The 16,379-nt window shown below is 32.9% G+C and overlaps 1 protein-coding gene across 5 annotated transcripts in view; it reads right to left on the bottom strand.

The window, feature by feature from the left end:
• Positions 1 to 5,498: 5,498 nt before the first annotated feature.
• LOC120772974 overlaps positions 5,499 to 16,379 on the bottom strand; it is a 45,055-nt gene continuing 34,174 nt past the window's right edge. For all 5 annotated transcript variants that reach the window (XM_040101885.1, XM_040101884.1, XM_040101882.1 and 2 more), the window contains 2 exons: positions 8,485 to 9,321; positions 5,499 to 8,421 (listed from right to left, as the gene is read on the bottom strand). In XM_040101885.1, the coding sequence (XP_039957819.1) occupies positions 6,155 to 8,421; positions 8,485 to 9,321 (3,104 nt within the window). In that variant the 3' untranslated portion in view covers positions 5,499 to 6,154. The remainder of the gene's footprint in view (positions 8,422 to 8,484; positions 9,322 to 16,379) is intronic.

Genomic DNA, 16,379 nt, shown 5'->3' with positions numbered 1-16,379 from the left:
TCGGTGACTAAAACAATTATTTAAACATTTTTTTCAGTTCAAAATCATAATTTTAAAGAAAAATTTTCAATAAATAATTTAAAAAAATTAAGAATTAATATTATAATTTTTTTAAATAAATAATGAATTTAAAAAAAAATTTAATCGTACATAGTATTTTAAGCAATGAAGAAAAATCCAATGTACATACATACATACATATAAAGGTTCGCAGAGTTGCAAAATTTTTTGATAAATTTCATAATTGAAATTAAATATTGAATTAAACAAAAAAAATATTTTTCAATATTTTTATATTTTTTTTAATTTTTATAGGAAATTTTTAACCAAAAATTTTATTTGTAAAAAATATAGAAAAAAATTAAGTATTGCTAAATTCTTTTAAACAAATAATAACTATTAAAAAAATTATATTTTATACCTTAATTATTTGAGGGGGAATTCAATATTGAAAAAAATTAACCATTGTTATTTATAGATTTTTTTTAAATAAATAATAACTATTAAAATATTATATTTTTTACCTTAATTATTTATGGGGGTATACGAGTCTAGAGGACTGAATTTGAGGTAAAAAAAGATAATTAATATTTATACTATCCATTTTTCTAAAAGTAATTTATTAATATTACAAAAATACAGCAAAAAACATTTAAAAAAGGTTAAACATTTCCCAAAACATGGCACGTGACCATGCATATGATTTCAATCCTCCTACCAAACTGAAACCACAAAAATATCAATCTAGAACAATGTCGCAATGTCAGGAATTACGGAAAAGTTAAAAAACAAAATTCACTGCCTGAAAAAAAAAATTATTTTTGACAACAAAAAAAATTAATTTTTGAAAAAAAAGTAATAATTTTTGAAAAATAAAAAAATGTTAGTTTTTGGAAAAAAATAGTTTTTGTAATTTTTGAAAAATAAAAAAAATTATTTTTGTATTTTTTGAAAAATAAAAAAAAAATAATTTTTGTATTTTTTGAAAAATAAAAAAAGAAATAATTTTTGAAAAATAAAAAAAAATAATTTTTGTAATTTTTAAAATAGTTAAAAATGATAATTATGGATATTCAGACATCGATAAGTCTATAAAGGTATTTCAAGTAAACCGATTCCGTAGAACCTGAGGAACCAGAGTGTCGTTTTAAAAAAGACCGTTTCGAGAATAACGCGTTCAGTTTTCAGTTCCGGCCGAACTAATTTGAATGTCGGCTCAACAAAATATCTATTGTATATCTACGAAAATTATTTGAATTTTGAAAAATCCTCTCGCAAACATATTATTAAATAGTTACACTTTAAAAATAAAAAACAACTTTTTTAAGTACTAACTTTTTAACTACTATACAAAAAATTATATTTTTTGTGGACTAGAATATCTCCTTAAGTGTTTACTCAATTTTTCATGATTTTTTTAATGAAATTGTATTGAAAAAATATAATTTTTTAACTTCAATGATTTAAATAAATTTTTTAGAATTATAAAATTGAAATTAAAATAAAATAAAAAATATTTGAAAAAAAATATAAAAAAAATTATAAAAAAAGTTAAAAAAAAAATATTTAAAAATATATAATCATTATTTAAAAAAAAATATAAAAAAAAAATATTAAAAAAAAAAGATATTTGAAAGAAATATTTTTTAACTTTAATTAATTGGGTATGTTTTTTCTTCTTTTAGGAACTCTGTTCCTTTGCAACTCTATGCGTCCGACCGATTTTCCACATTACCGAACTCGTTTAAACCAGCATTAAAAAATATGTTTTTTTTTGTAATAATTAACAATTGTGTGAAAAAAAGCAATACTAATATGACGGTGTGTATTGTTGTTAGTTTTTTGCCTTAGTATTCATGCGATATCTGCTTATGACAACTTATTTTTGCACATATTTTTTGTTTTAGTTTTCTTTTGTTTGTTTTGTAGGTATTTTATTTAATATTAATGCTTTTGTTTGTTGTATATTTTGTTGGTAATTCACAGTAGCTTATCGAAACGGTGTACAATTAAGAAATTCTAACATCAATAATTATCAATTTGTTATTGGTTTTTGTTTTTTAATTACATTTTGTTTTACAAACTCTTTGCTTTTTGTTTTAATTTACTTTTTTTTGTTTTCTTTTTGTTGTGTGTGACTTTTTGCTTTAATATTAATGGATTATGGCATAATTCACGTTGCATTAGACGAAAAACTCTATTTCGGTTTTAATTATGTATATTAATATATTACAGTTTATGCGCAATAAAAATTATATATACACACACACACAAATACATACATACATAGTATCTAATAATTACAGTATGATAAAAATACACGCGCTTCGCATTTTGATTCAATTTTTCTTTCTTGTTTTTTATTTTTGTTTTTGTTAGGAGTGTTGCGCGCGTTTAATGCGGCGCTGGGCTGGGCTTAGCTAAGTTGAAGACGCGCCGTTATTCGTACAATAGATACAATAAATACATATAGTACATATATATATATAATTTTTTTTGTTTGTATTATTTTGCTTTTAATATATTTTCATAACTTCAGTGAAATAACTACAATGTACATACATATGTATGTATGTATGTTCATAACCATAAAATGTCATGCTATCATTATTATTTGCTTTGGGGACAATTGCAACTAACTCGCTTACGTAAAGTTTAAATTTCAAAAAATATTCATATCGCGCTGCTTTTGTTTTGTTTTTGTAACTCGTTTCCAGACTTATTCGATTTGCCTAAAAATTTCAGTTCTGTTATTAACCAATTCGTACTCTCCAAAATCACAATATTTATGTATTACATATTACTTATATTATTTTCATAATTTTGCTTTTTTAATTTTAATTTTCATTTTTTTTTTATTTTTAATATTTTTTTGTAATAGCAATTTCAAAATTTGCCTAACTCGCTCGATATTTTATTAATTTTTTTACATATTTTGAATTTTTTTATTTATATTTTTTATTTCCAATGCTTAGTGTTTTCAAATTTACAGTTTCGCGCAAACAGTTGTGCCCAGTGTTGCCCACTGCCTCAGCGTCTCAGCGCTTACTTGATGAGAAAGTTATCGATGAAGCGCTTCTTCTCATTGTAGGCCGCATGCTCGGCCAGCAGATACATGCCATAATCGTTCATGTTTTTCAGCAGTTACTTGTTGGCCGCATTGAAGAATTGATGTCATGAAGCCGATGCACCGGCCGCCTCTTCGGGTGTGCTGCGATTGCTGCAGACGAGCGCGCTCAGCGGATGTGTGACCGCAGTTTGTATCACATCTGGAATGTTATGGCTTCAGTAATGAGCTAAATCAAATGAGGGGGTGAAAAACAATTGGATTATGTAAATTTGTTGGGGAGTGTAGCAAAGCGCCGTCTTCAGAGTGATCTGATTAATAGTAGACCATATTTTTTTAGTTTTAACTCCACTGTAGCCGTAGCGCACATTGTTTCAGCATCAAAAGACCAGTGACAATTGCGTAATTATTTTAATATCCTTTTATTTAGACACCACGTTGTTCTAGAAACCTTGCCACTCGAGAGTAAGCTCTTAGCAGAGTAATTACAAGTAGGTTATAAGGTTCTGCTCTACAATAATAATAAAGTTAAATGAACATAATTTTACAAAATTATGAACAAAACTTATAGTAACTATTTTTGGAAATCCATCAACTGCCGAACATATTTCTTTATAAAACAATTTTTGAAAAAATTAAAAATAAAATATAAAAAAAAACAAATATTTAAATCTATTTTTTTTTAATATAATTTTGTTTAAACAAAAGTGCGTTAAATATACATATATTAAAAAAATGTTTTATAAAAAATATTTAAAAAAATAAAAAAATATTAAAAAAAATAAAAAATATTTAAAAAAAAAAAAAAATATTTTAAAAAAAAAATAAAACAAAAAAAAAAAAAAAATAAAAAAAAAATTACAAAAAATTAAAAATTAAAAAAAAAAAAAAAAAAAAAATTAAAAAAAAAAAATTTTTCAAAAAATAATAAAAATTCTAAAACCATTTAAAAAATTTAAAAAATATTAAAATAAAATTTAAATATATTTAAAATTTGTATAAAATTTATTTAAAAAAATTAAAAAATATTTAAAAAATTGTAATATATAAAAAAAACTATTAAAAAAATATATTTTTATAGCACAAATTTTTATAAAAAGTAATTTTTTGTGACAACAATTTTCAAAATTTGTTTTTATATACAAAAAAATATACAAGTTTTATGCATTTTGTTAAAAAAATTACTATTATAAAACCAATTTGTATAAGAATTAATTTGGTAACATAAATTTGATAAAATAAAAGTCTTTGGAAAATTATTTCAGAAAAATATGCTTCGAAAAATCAATGCTATAAATATGTATAACATTTCTTTCAAGATCAAGTATACATATGTTTATAAACATTTTTGAAAATCTATAAGTTTCAAAAAATATAGTTTAAAATCGATAAGTTTAAAAAATCGATATTATTTTCACATTGATAAATTTCAACCATAATAAGGAAGTTAATGAGTTTTTTTTCTAAGAATCACTATACAAAAATATGTTTAAACGTTTAATGACGGAAAGTAAACTGAAATATTTTGTTCCTCAAATGTTTTGTCCAAAAAAATTTGCCAAACAAAAAAAGAAAACAAAAAATATTTTCCAAAAAGTTAAAAAAAATAGTTTCAAAAACATATTAAAAAAATTAAAATTAAAAAAAAAATTAAAATTAAAAAAAAATTAAAAAACAATTAAATTCATAAAATAGTTTAAAAAATTAAAAAAGAGTTTCAAATTTAAAAAAAGTCTCAAAAAAAATATATAAATATATAAAATATAATTTAAATTAAAATTAATTAAATTTTTTTTAATTAAACAATTGACATTAAAAAATAGTTAAAAAGAAATTAAAATTAAAAAAGGTTAAAAAAAATGAAATAAAAAAGCAGTTTCCAAAAATAAAAACGCAGTTTCCAAAAATTAAAAAAACAGTTTCAAAAAATAAAAAATAGTTTAATAAATATAAAAAACAATAAAAAAATAAACAAAAAAAATCAAAAAATATATATTTTCAAAAAACAATATGTACATACATACATATACATATATATTATTAATATAAAAATAAAAATTTTAAATATAAAAAATATTTCAAAAAAACTTCAAATCAAAATTATTTTTTTAATAAATAACTTAATAACAAACTGAAAGTAAGCCCTTTGCAAATAAAATCAATCAAAAATAATTTTTTTTACAATTAGATGTTAAAGAAATATTAAAAATAAAAATAAAAAAACCGTAAAAAAATTTTTAAATTAAAAACAATTAAAAATTTTTCAAAAAAGAATAAAATATTTTAAATAAAAAAATTTATATTAAAAAACTAACAAAAATATACTTCTTTTATAAAACATCTATTAACAAACTGAAGGCAAACACATTGTAAACGAAATCATACATATACACACACGCATAAGTAGTAGAATAGTTGAAACACAGTAGAATTTGGATTGCAAAAGTTTATTTCATAAATTCAAAAGATAATTGTAATTTCGAAATTGCATACTTCGCAATGTTATTGGCATTATTATTTGTTTTTGTTGTATTTTTTTTATTGTTTATGTTGTGTTAGCAAGTTGTTTCTCTACCATCTATGAAAACCTTAATTCGAATCCAACGTAGTAGGTATGTATGTATAGTATTACTTAAGCAACTAAACTAAAATTGAAATGAAATGAAAATTTAATAATAATATTAAAAATGAACCGAAAATTACACTATACACATAAATTCAAATACACATATATTTAAGGCAAAATCCCGATATATTGTTGTTGCTTTAACATAAAAGTGTAAGTATATCGTTAGTCCAATAGATAGCAAAGAGAATTCGTAAGAATAAAATAATTCGGAGATTTGTGTAAACGAAATGTTGCAAAATAAAGTGACTCAAACAAGAAACGCAAAAATGAGCAGACGGTGATCTCCATTAAGGGGTACATGGCATGAAGCTTGGCTTAACCTTAAGTGTGCTAAAGTAATTACAGTTACGAAATATTTATACGAGCGCATAAGTATAGCGTTTGGTGTACGCACTCCCGTGCAGTTGTTGCATATGTTGTTGGTGCCGTTGGGCGAACAGACACGCGGCAGCACAGCATCACCGACCGCCACCAGCAGCAGCGCCACCGCCATTCACCTCGATCGCGGCTGTGGTAGTTGTTGGTGTCGCACTGGACACCGTTTCATCGCAATTGCTCTTCTTTTGTGTTTTGTTGTTCACAATATTCGTGCTGCTGCTCACCACAGGCGGCGAGGTGCTGCCACCGGTCGTGGAGGTCACACCGCCTACACTGGCGCACGCATCGGGCGTGGTAGTTGTAGGCGAGGTGATGTGGGTGTGGTTATTGGTGCTGCTGTTGTTGGTGTTGGTATTGGTCGGCGTTGCTGTCGACTGCACATCTGTGGCGCCTACCGCCGGCAGCACTGTATCGTTGGGCGGTACACTTTGCGTGTTGTTGGATGCAAAAACACCGGTCGAGGGGTCACTTGTTGGCTTGACATTGTTGTCTGACGGTACGGCCGTAACTTTGGAATTATTGTTGTAATTACCTGAACCTGCACCTGCTCCATGGCCGGCACCACCTAGGGAATCGCCACCAATTGTTGGTTTCGCCGGCGGCGATATTGATGTATGCGGCTCTGCTGAGGTGGACATCGCGCTGTTGGGACTGCATTGTCGCGTTGAATCTTCGGCGTTGTTGGACACGCTCATATTGTATGCGGCAGCATTATCTTTGGCGGCAACTGTGGGCGATGTCGATGGACTTCTCTTATCGGTGGTGCTTACATTGAGCGAGAGATTTTTCGCTATCGCTGCAGCGTTATCTTTGCGTTCCCCAATGCTAGTCGCTTCAACGCTACTGGCACCGTTCAGTTCATTTGGGTGTGTATTATGACCGCCACCACTGCTGGCTACGGATGACACCTGCACGCTGGAATTGGAATTCGAACCGGTCAGATCTAGTGTGGCCGGTTCGAGTGCACTCGGCGCCAAAGTATTTTGCTTATCGTGAACTCCGGCATTTTGCTGGTGTTGCGTTTGGCTCATAGTCAGCTGACGTGAAGCATGTGGACTGCTGGCGGAACGTCCACCGTTTTGATTATGCATACCGGGATTGTTGTTCGACAATTGCGGTGTTGCTTTCATTGTGATGGGCGATGCCGAATGGCTGCGACCCGAATTACTAGTTAGCGAAAGCGGCATTGAGGTCGGCGGCTGCTGATGCGCAGATGTGGGCGCCAGTCCAGCGCTGGTTAGATGCTGACTAGAGTGATGCGAGTGGTAAAGTGAGTTGCTCATTTGCGGAATGTGTGAGGACAACGTTGAAGTGGCTTGTGTCATGCTAGTGGAGGACTGCAAACCCGATACGGACGTTTGTGAAACACTACTGGGCACTGATACCTTCATGCTGGCACCCGCATTGCTTTGCATACTCAAATTTAGATTGTGTGGCGATGTGGTAGTGGTCGAGGTCGAGGCTATCGATGATGAGTGTGGTGAAATCTGATGACTGGGCACCATTGCAGGATGGTGTGGTGAGATATGTGGATGTGTTAGATTTATACCGTGGTGTGACAAGCCCAAAGCGGCACCAGGAAAGCCCGGATGCGTTAAGCCAGCAGCACTTGGGTGTGCCAGTCCCAATGCAGATTGTTGTAAATGATGCGGTAAGCCACCAGGACCATGCGATAGCGATGGTACACTACCCAAACCGGGCAAACCGAGATTGAGACCCATGGCAGAGTGTGGACTCTGACGTTGGCTCGCCGCATGGTATGCGGACATTGGCGGTAGGCTATGTAATGCACCGGGCGGTGCACGCAAACCCAAACCCAAGTGTGGCATCATTGGTCCGAGTAAATTGCGTCCCAATGGCGAATATAACTGACTTGTATAATGATGCGAAGCAGATAGTATTTGCCTTTCGCGTTCTCTGGCCTCACGCTCTTTTTCACGTAACTCACGATCACGTGCTTCTTTTTCTTTCTGTTCCTTCTCACGTTGCTCTTTTTCGCGTTGTTCGCGTTCTCGTTGCTCTTTTTCACGTTGCTCGCGTTCCCTTTGCTCACGCTCCCTCTCGCGCTGTTCCTTTTCCCGCTGTATTTCCCTTTCGCGTTCCTCTTCTCTGGCAATACGCGCGCGATGTTCCTCCTCCAACTTCATACGTTCATGCAAGGCGGAGCCCAAACCAAGCGCTGCGCCCGGTATCATTGAATATAAATGAGAAGCATAGGGCGAGGCCATTGGTGGATAGAGAGCATGTGGGTGTGTGTGGTGAGAACCGGCGGCACGTAGCATTTGAAATCGTTGATCTAAGTACAATTGATCGGAGTAAGGCAGACCAGCTGGACTCAAGAACGGCCCTACAAAAAAGAGTAAATTATTCGAGAGTTATTATACAAGGCAAAGAGCGCGCACACACTCACCTGGCGGCATCGTTGGCAAACCTGCGAAGGTGGCATAGGCATCCAAAGGAAAAGCGCCCGCCGGATGTATCAAGCGCTCATCCGATCGATATGGTTGAAAACCGCTGCGCGCCAATAACTCAGGTTGCATTTGCACCGACTGTTGCGAAGACATACGTGCGATCTTTTCGCCTGGTTGCGGCGACGAGCCAGTACGCTTTTTGGCCATTAAACGTTCATCCACACCACTGATTTGCCCACCACCACTGCCACCACCGGTTGGTGGCAATCGTTCATTTGACATTGATGCGCGTGTCGTATTGGACACGTTCACCACATTGCTATTGGCGACACTTACTGCAGCGGCCACACCGACCGCACCGCCGCCACCAACTACACCACCACCACCACTACCCGCACTTAGCGGTACTGCGCGCTCGTTGCGATCGACGCGCACATTGATATCGTCCTCCTCTTTGATGTCGGCTTGCTTAGCCAAGTTGCGCAATGCCGAGGCGAAGGGTCCGCGTGCGCTCGCTTGTGCCGCATTCAGCGCACCCGGTACGCCAACTATTTGTTGCTGTTGCGCTTGTGCGGCTGCTGCTGCAGCGACAGCCTGTTGATGTGCCTGATGTTGTTGCTGTTGCTGTTGCAAAGTGGCTGCTTGCAAGCCACTCAATTGATTTGGTGGCATGACATGATTCAACAGCGCCGAATTGGACGTCATTTGCGCCGCCGCATTGCCACCGCTGCTATTGCCAGCACCGGGTGTGGTGGAGGGCGATTGTATATGATGTGGCGATGGGATGGGTGGTGCTGGACTTGTTGCTGGGCGCTTTTGGCCACTCTTTGGAGGAACTGCAAGAAAAATTAGATATTTTATTTGATTAAAATGGGAGGTTTTGTTAATATTAAGCATTTATTGAGTGAATATTTTATATAAAGGGTGTTCTTTTAGTGGTAGGTCATATTTATTTTAAATATGTTTCAGGAAAATAAAACTTTCCGCTTTAATAAATCGAACATCTTCTGGTTTTATTAGCTGAACAAATTTTCGTTTCCATGGCCTCGATGCCATCGTCTTAGGGCGCCTAAAAAACTTTTGCGTCTTCAATTTGTATACAAATAGTAAAATTCATCAAATTTATCCCGTTTTGTATTGATGAGAAGCTTTCTTAACTTTTTTTTTAATTTTTTTATTCGACCGAATGGACCACGTCCAGCACGCTGTGAAGGAAATATGTATAGCAGCCGTATCTGAGAGTGTACTCGTATACGAAGACCGCAAAGAGTTGATTCGGCATCGTTCGCAGCAACTCGAACTAACGTATGGAACGTCGAAATATTAAATTGTACTAGAACTATAGCCGCTCGACCTTCCCAAGCGATATCGCTTCGCTTAATGGGTTCTTGAAGTTTAAAGAAGATCCGACATTTTCGAGACAAATTTTGTTCAGCGATGCGGCCCATTTCGGGCTCAATAGGTATGTAAACAAGAAAATTGCCACATTTGGGACGAAGAGCAACTTGAAGAGATCCGATAACTACCATTTCATTCAGAAAAAAACAATGGTTTGTGGGCCGGTAAAATCATCTGTTCATATTTCTTCAAAAACGAAATTGAAGCTCGTGATCTCGGCGACATTTGGTTTGAAGTAGACGGCGCCACTTTCTACACATCGCCTCAATCAATGGATTTATTAAGAGAACACTTCAGTGAGCAGAAGGTGGGTCGCTCGATTGACCACCAAAATCATGTGATATCACACCGTTCAACTTTTTCCTAAGTTGATATGTGAAGTCTAAAGTCTATGTGGACAATCCCATTTCGATTGAAGCTAAACATCACGCGTGTCATTCGCCAGTTAGCAGTCGAAATGCTCGAACAAGTCATCGAAAATTGAACTGAACATATAAACCCTCCGATACACAGCCGCGACCTATTTTTTATTGTCTTATTAAAGTCCACAACACCTCTAGGATATTGTTATAATTTTCAAGTTGATCCGAGTAATAGTATCGGAGATGCAGTCTTGAGAACTTGTGTGTTCGAGGCGTCTTTAAAAGCGTTTTTCTTGAAACTGTGTTTTTGAAGTCGGTTGGCAAGATTTCCCGAGAACTACTCAAGCGCTCTTTATGAAATTTTACACAGGTCTTTGAGATACAATTCTTAAAGACTTGGATGAAAGATTTTTATTCGATTACAACTATTTGAAAAAAAATGTCGCGAAGTTTTCACTGAAGTTTTATTTTTTTTGTAAATATGTCTGCTAAAAATCCAATTTTCATTTTTTTTTTCTTCGTTCAAGTTCTAAGTTAAGGTTTCAACTAAAACACATATTTTTTCAATTTAGATGATGCTGTAAGGAGTTATCCTACCAACGCGGGCGCATCTTTTTTCCGAGTCACCGGCAATGGCGTCGCAATGACCGAGTTTAAAATATTTTTTTCCAACAATTTTAGAATGTTTTTGTTAATAGTGTATGTTTGTAACAATAAAAAAATCTAAAAAAATATTTCATTTTTTATATGGAAAAAAAATTGTTGAAAAAACTGTTTTTTACCCGAGGCAACCCTTGTAACCCCGTAATTAGCTGCACGCAACGGTATGTATAATTTTCATTTTTTGTTTCAATATTTCATAATTTTTTTACCTTTATAACCATATCAAATTTAAAATTGGGTAAGCATTTCGAACTTGCAAAACAGATGATCTGTGGCAAAAAAAAAACCGAAAATGAAACAAAATTTCTAATGAAATTAAATAACAATATAAATTTGAGGTAAAAGTAATTCGCAAAAATTGATTTAGTGCAATTCACAAATATTTCTAAAACAATTACCTACGGCTATTTGCATTAGAAACGCACATACTTATGCACATTGGAAGGAATATATGTACATACTTATGTATGTGAGCGGGTATGTGCGCAGGCATGGCAAATAAGATGCCACGGCAAATGTGCGCAGAATGCATGTTGAGGGCAAACAAAACTGAATATGTTATGAAATTTTGAATTTGATTGAATTTCAATTAAAAACTCGTACGTACATATGTACAAACATACATATACATACATACATAAGTACATATGCATATGTATACATAGGGTCGGGTACGGTACGGATGATAGATAGATAACATTACCAACAACTCACCACAAATCGGTATTGGTGCATGGATGCTGGGCAATCCTCTCGGTAGCCATTCCATCATTTATTATATTACCGACACACAGGCACACACACGACAAAATGCACAGGCGAGAGCGTCGTAATGTGAGCGGCGTCGGAGCGTGAGAAAAACGAGCGAACGCTGAACGTGTGAACGCCGGCGCGCGAGCGCTGCTCTCCAAGAGCGCGCAATGTACAACAACTTTTTATTATTGTTTTTGTTTTTTAGTTACCGTTATTTATTTTTGCCTTTTAAATATTTGAACGAAACGATTTACACTGCTGGCTTTTTAAACTTAACACACTGTATAATTTTTAATGTTGTAGTATTATGTATGTGAGTGAGTGGCTCTTGGCGGAAGAGGCTCGTCTTCGCTTGATGCCTTACGCGGATACACGTTTCAATTCACGTCTGTCTGTTTTTACGCTTAACGCATTTTATAAGTTGCATGTGATTGCTCATCAACGGCGGCGGCGGTGTCGGGTAGCACACTAAACTGTATATTAATAGTGTTGTGAGTGGTGTTTAGCCGTTGGGCCAATACAACAACAATAACAATGAAAAAAAAAAAACACTAAGTAGAAAACACGTAACCACAGTATTGTCCACGAAAACAATCAAAAACACATACACACACAAAAGGTAAACAATAGCGGAAACAACTGCACACACGCACACATGCACAGATATGCGTCATTTAAAAGCAAACAATAGAGTAGGGGTGCGTTTAATAGTAGCAGCAGCACAGGGGCAGACAGCAATCATAGCGGGGTTGAAAGACTTTTGTTAACACTTCACGCACACAGCAGCACTCACACATACACACACACACGCGCGTATGCCGTGAAGCAACAAAAGCACTCATACGCCAACCGCAATAAAACGCAAGGATAACGACATGCCGCTACGCTGTATGCGGTCACCGTGCATAGGCGCACTGGGGGTACATTTTTGTTGTTGTTACTCTTGTTGTTGCTGTTCTTTTGTCAGCGCGCAGTGTTTGTATGGTAGCTGATGTGAAATGGGAGTGTCAGCTACTGATTGCGTTACACGCTTGCATTTCGTTCCTGTTGTTGTTGTTGCTATAGTGTTAGTGTAGTTCTTGCTTAAAGAGTTCGAGCATGAACTCTGATCCCTTTTTCCCTGCAGCGGCATATTGTGTATTTTGCACTTTTCATGTTTGACTGCCGTTGCCGCTGTCACACTTTGTCACTGTTGTTGTTGTTGGTAGTTTGCTACTGCTTTTGCTTATTATTGTTGTTGTTGCTGTTAGCTGTCACTAAAATTGTTGTTATTAGTGTTAGTCGTGTTACGTTTTGTTTCTTGAACTGCACACTTAAACTTGTTGGCATTTGTGAGTTCGCAGCGCCAAAAAAAAAACAACAAACACAAAGACAAAAAATATTCGCTAAAAAGTGTACTCGTGCTCACTTGCTTACATACATATATATGTACACACATAGTTATGTAAATAGATATATATGTACAGCAATAAAAAAATAGCACTCTCGGCTCTGCGCTCTCGTTCTTGCTTATAGTTTTCTTATTTTTTTGTTTTTTTTTGTTGGCACACAATTTGCAGCGCGCGCCTCACGAAGGATGTTGCAAGGTACACACGTCAAAAAGTTGGTTTTCGCACAGTTCAATACATGTGCATGTGTGTGTATGTGTTTATATACATACATACATATATATTTATTGCTGTCCCGTGGAGGGAATGGGCGCTGCTCCTAGCACGCACTGACTCAAAAAGAAAATTCGTGAGCAATTATGGCATCCAGAGACAATGCATTTTTCGGGGTATCAATTTTCAGCTGAAAAATTGCTCCAGCACCGAGCGTGTTGAATAAATTATCAGAGTTTCCGGATATTTTTCAATATTTACACACTTATCTGGCACAATTTATTAACACTTTTCGCACTTCTTTTTTGTATTTCTTTAACGCTGAGAGTTTTGAGTCATTTATTTATATCAAAATTATATAAATCATATGAGAATTACAGACAAAAATCAGTTGAATGAAAAAAAGAACAGATAAAAATTAAATTATCCACGGATTTTAGTAGAATTTTTATTATTCAAGTCTTGATGTTTTCAAAGAGAGAACTTGAAATTATAGATCGTTAACTTTTTCTATAAACCATAGGAGAAGTGCAGTCGAAAATCAGTTAAATGAAAAACAATTAAAAATTCAATTATCCACAGATTGCAGTGTTGATGTTTGCAAAGGAGATCAAAGAAGAGAGAACAATTTGTAACTAATTAGTATTTTTAAGCCAAGAAAATTTAAATGAAAAAAATTTGTTTAAGTCAAGAAAAATTAACGTTTTTTAGTCAAGAAAAATTAAAGAAACAAAAATAAGAAAACGGTCTGGTTAACTGTTTATAGGCTTTATAGGAGTTTATATTGCATTAGCAAATATGAGCTGAAAATAGTGTCGATTAAGGAGTCAGAAGAAAGTGATCGAAAAAATCAGCGAGAGATCCACTACTGTTTCGCGATAAACGTTGGATAGTTGGTCCGGACTCATGTTTCAAAGGTATCTATAAAACATAACACAATCGCAATGAGTATTAGGGTTATTGAGCTACATATGTATATTGGGTTCTACCTTATAGAAAGTTTTGACAGCCTAGACAACAGTCTAATGCAGTTCTTACAAACTGCCAGAACAATTTTAAAGCATCGTATATAAAATGGATTGTGTTTGCGTAAGAAAACTCAGATGGAGCTACTGTGTTGAATACTATGGAGGTTTTCACAGATTTCTCAGGGTGTTTTCTATAGAGAAAGCGTTACGTGAAAACTATGGATATGTGGGCTGGCACTTCAAACAAACTTGAAAGGTCTACACGGTTTATTTCGACTAAAATATAACCGTATGACAGCTCTAAGTTTTCACTAAAGATATTGACCCACAAAAAAAAATCGGCATTCAAAATAAATCCTATGAAACCTGACTGAAAGCAGAAAATGAATGAAATTTGCGAAGTTTACAGAGACGATGCTGTATCAGTTCGGGTAGCACAACAATGCTTGATTAGAAATAGAAAAAAGAAAAAAGACTTCTCGACTACCCAAAATATAAAAAAAATTAGTGTTCTGGAAGTTTTATAAGCAATATTCTAAGCGCATAACTTTGAATAATCTATGGTTTTTGGGTTCTTGTCCTTGATAATGAGTTCGATCACTGGAAATATTTTTGGTTAGGTTAGGTTGAGTACGTTGAGTGGAAATATTTTAGGTTATGTTAGTCACTGAGTAACAAAATGCAGCGCAACAAGTTGACAAATGATTATTTTAGTCCTTTTTTCGATTAAATAGTATATTTGAGTTTCCCTTTTTAACTTAAAAATTATCGTACTGGCTTTTATCGTTTTTTATAGTTCCGATTTTTTTAAATATTTTTCTTTATATCTACAGCACGCACATGTTTTATTCTACGATTCAGAGTTAAGGTCTCCTCTATTTGTTTGTTGCTGTTGTTACTATTATTTTTTTAGTTTTGATTTTGAGTATATAAAAATATAAGAAAAAAATATCTTCTTTTACACATTTTTTTTTTAATTGTTTGTATTTAGCGGTGTGATATAGTCTCATAATGTTATAAGTTATAACGAACCAAAAACATAGTGCTGGGAATTGTAATTGCGTGAACTCATTTTTGTACGTAATCCAACAACTTTTTTCAGCAAGGTAAAAATTTGGGATTTTATGATTTTAGATGAGATATGACAAGTTGTGAGTACCCTAATTATTTTAATTTTTTTTAATTACTTAATTTTTTAATTATTTAATATTTTTTAATTGTTTAATATTTTTTAATTATTTAACTTTTTTTTAATTAATTAAGTTTAAAATTTTTTTAAAATAATTTGTATACATACATATGTATGTATATTAAATTATTTTCATTGATTATATGATTTTTTAAATATATTTTTTTACCAAAAATAGTTTGTGAGCTCAAACTTGTAGTGAGCATTTACATATGTATATTTTTTAAATGTCTTATGAATTATCTCATTTTTTTCCAAAATTGCAGAATAAGCTAGCTTCTGCATTCTTCACTTGCATGTGCTATATATTGACGCATTATATATACATAAATATAATAGATCACTTGTGATTTTCACCATTATTAAGAGTAAAAATGTAAGTTATATATGTATGTACATACATTATATTTTGAACTATTATATTAAATATATTTTAAAATTTATGTTACTTGAGGAAAATTATTTAATTATTAATTCTTTGTATTATTTAATTATTAATTATTTATATTATTTTAATTATTATTTAAAAAAATTATTACTTTAACTGAATATCACGGATTATTCTGTGCATAATTTTCGACAAATTAAAAAATTTCAACTTTATTTTTTTTTTCTAAATTATCATTTCATACATATTTTAACAGCTTTTTGAGGTTATATTATAGTTTAATCGTATTTAAAAAGATGTAAACAAGTTAAAACGTGTAATTTGTTATGTGACTAAGCTGCTCTCATATATTTTTACTAAGCACAAAGTGCACGTCAAAGGCATAAGGCATATTTCACTCTTCAAAAACTTTCGAAAAAGTTTACACTGAAACGTTTTGCTACGAATATGATTTCATTAATGATTTTAGCAGTACCCTTTTTACAATTTTCAAACATTTTTTAAAAATTTTAAAAATTTTTAACTATTTTCAACCATTTTTAGCAATTTTCCACCATTTTTTTTTAATTTTC

Source organism: Bactrocera tryoni, chromosome 3 (assembly GCF_016617805.1).
Source record: "Bactrocera tryoni isolate S06 chromosome 3, CSIRO_BtryS06_freeze2, whole genome shotgun sequence".
Lineage (NCBI taxonomy): Eukaryota > Metazoa > Arthropoda > Insecta > Diptera > Tephritidae > Bactrocera > Bactrocera tryoni.
Note: the sequence above shows the minus strand (reverse complement) of the source record. Positions and strands in the feature narration are given on the sequence as shown.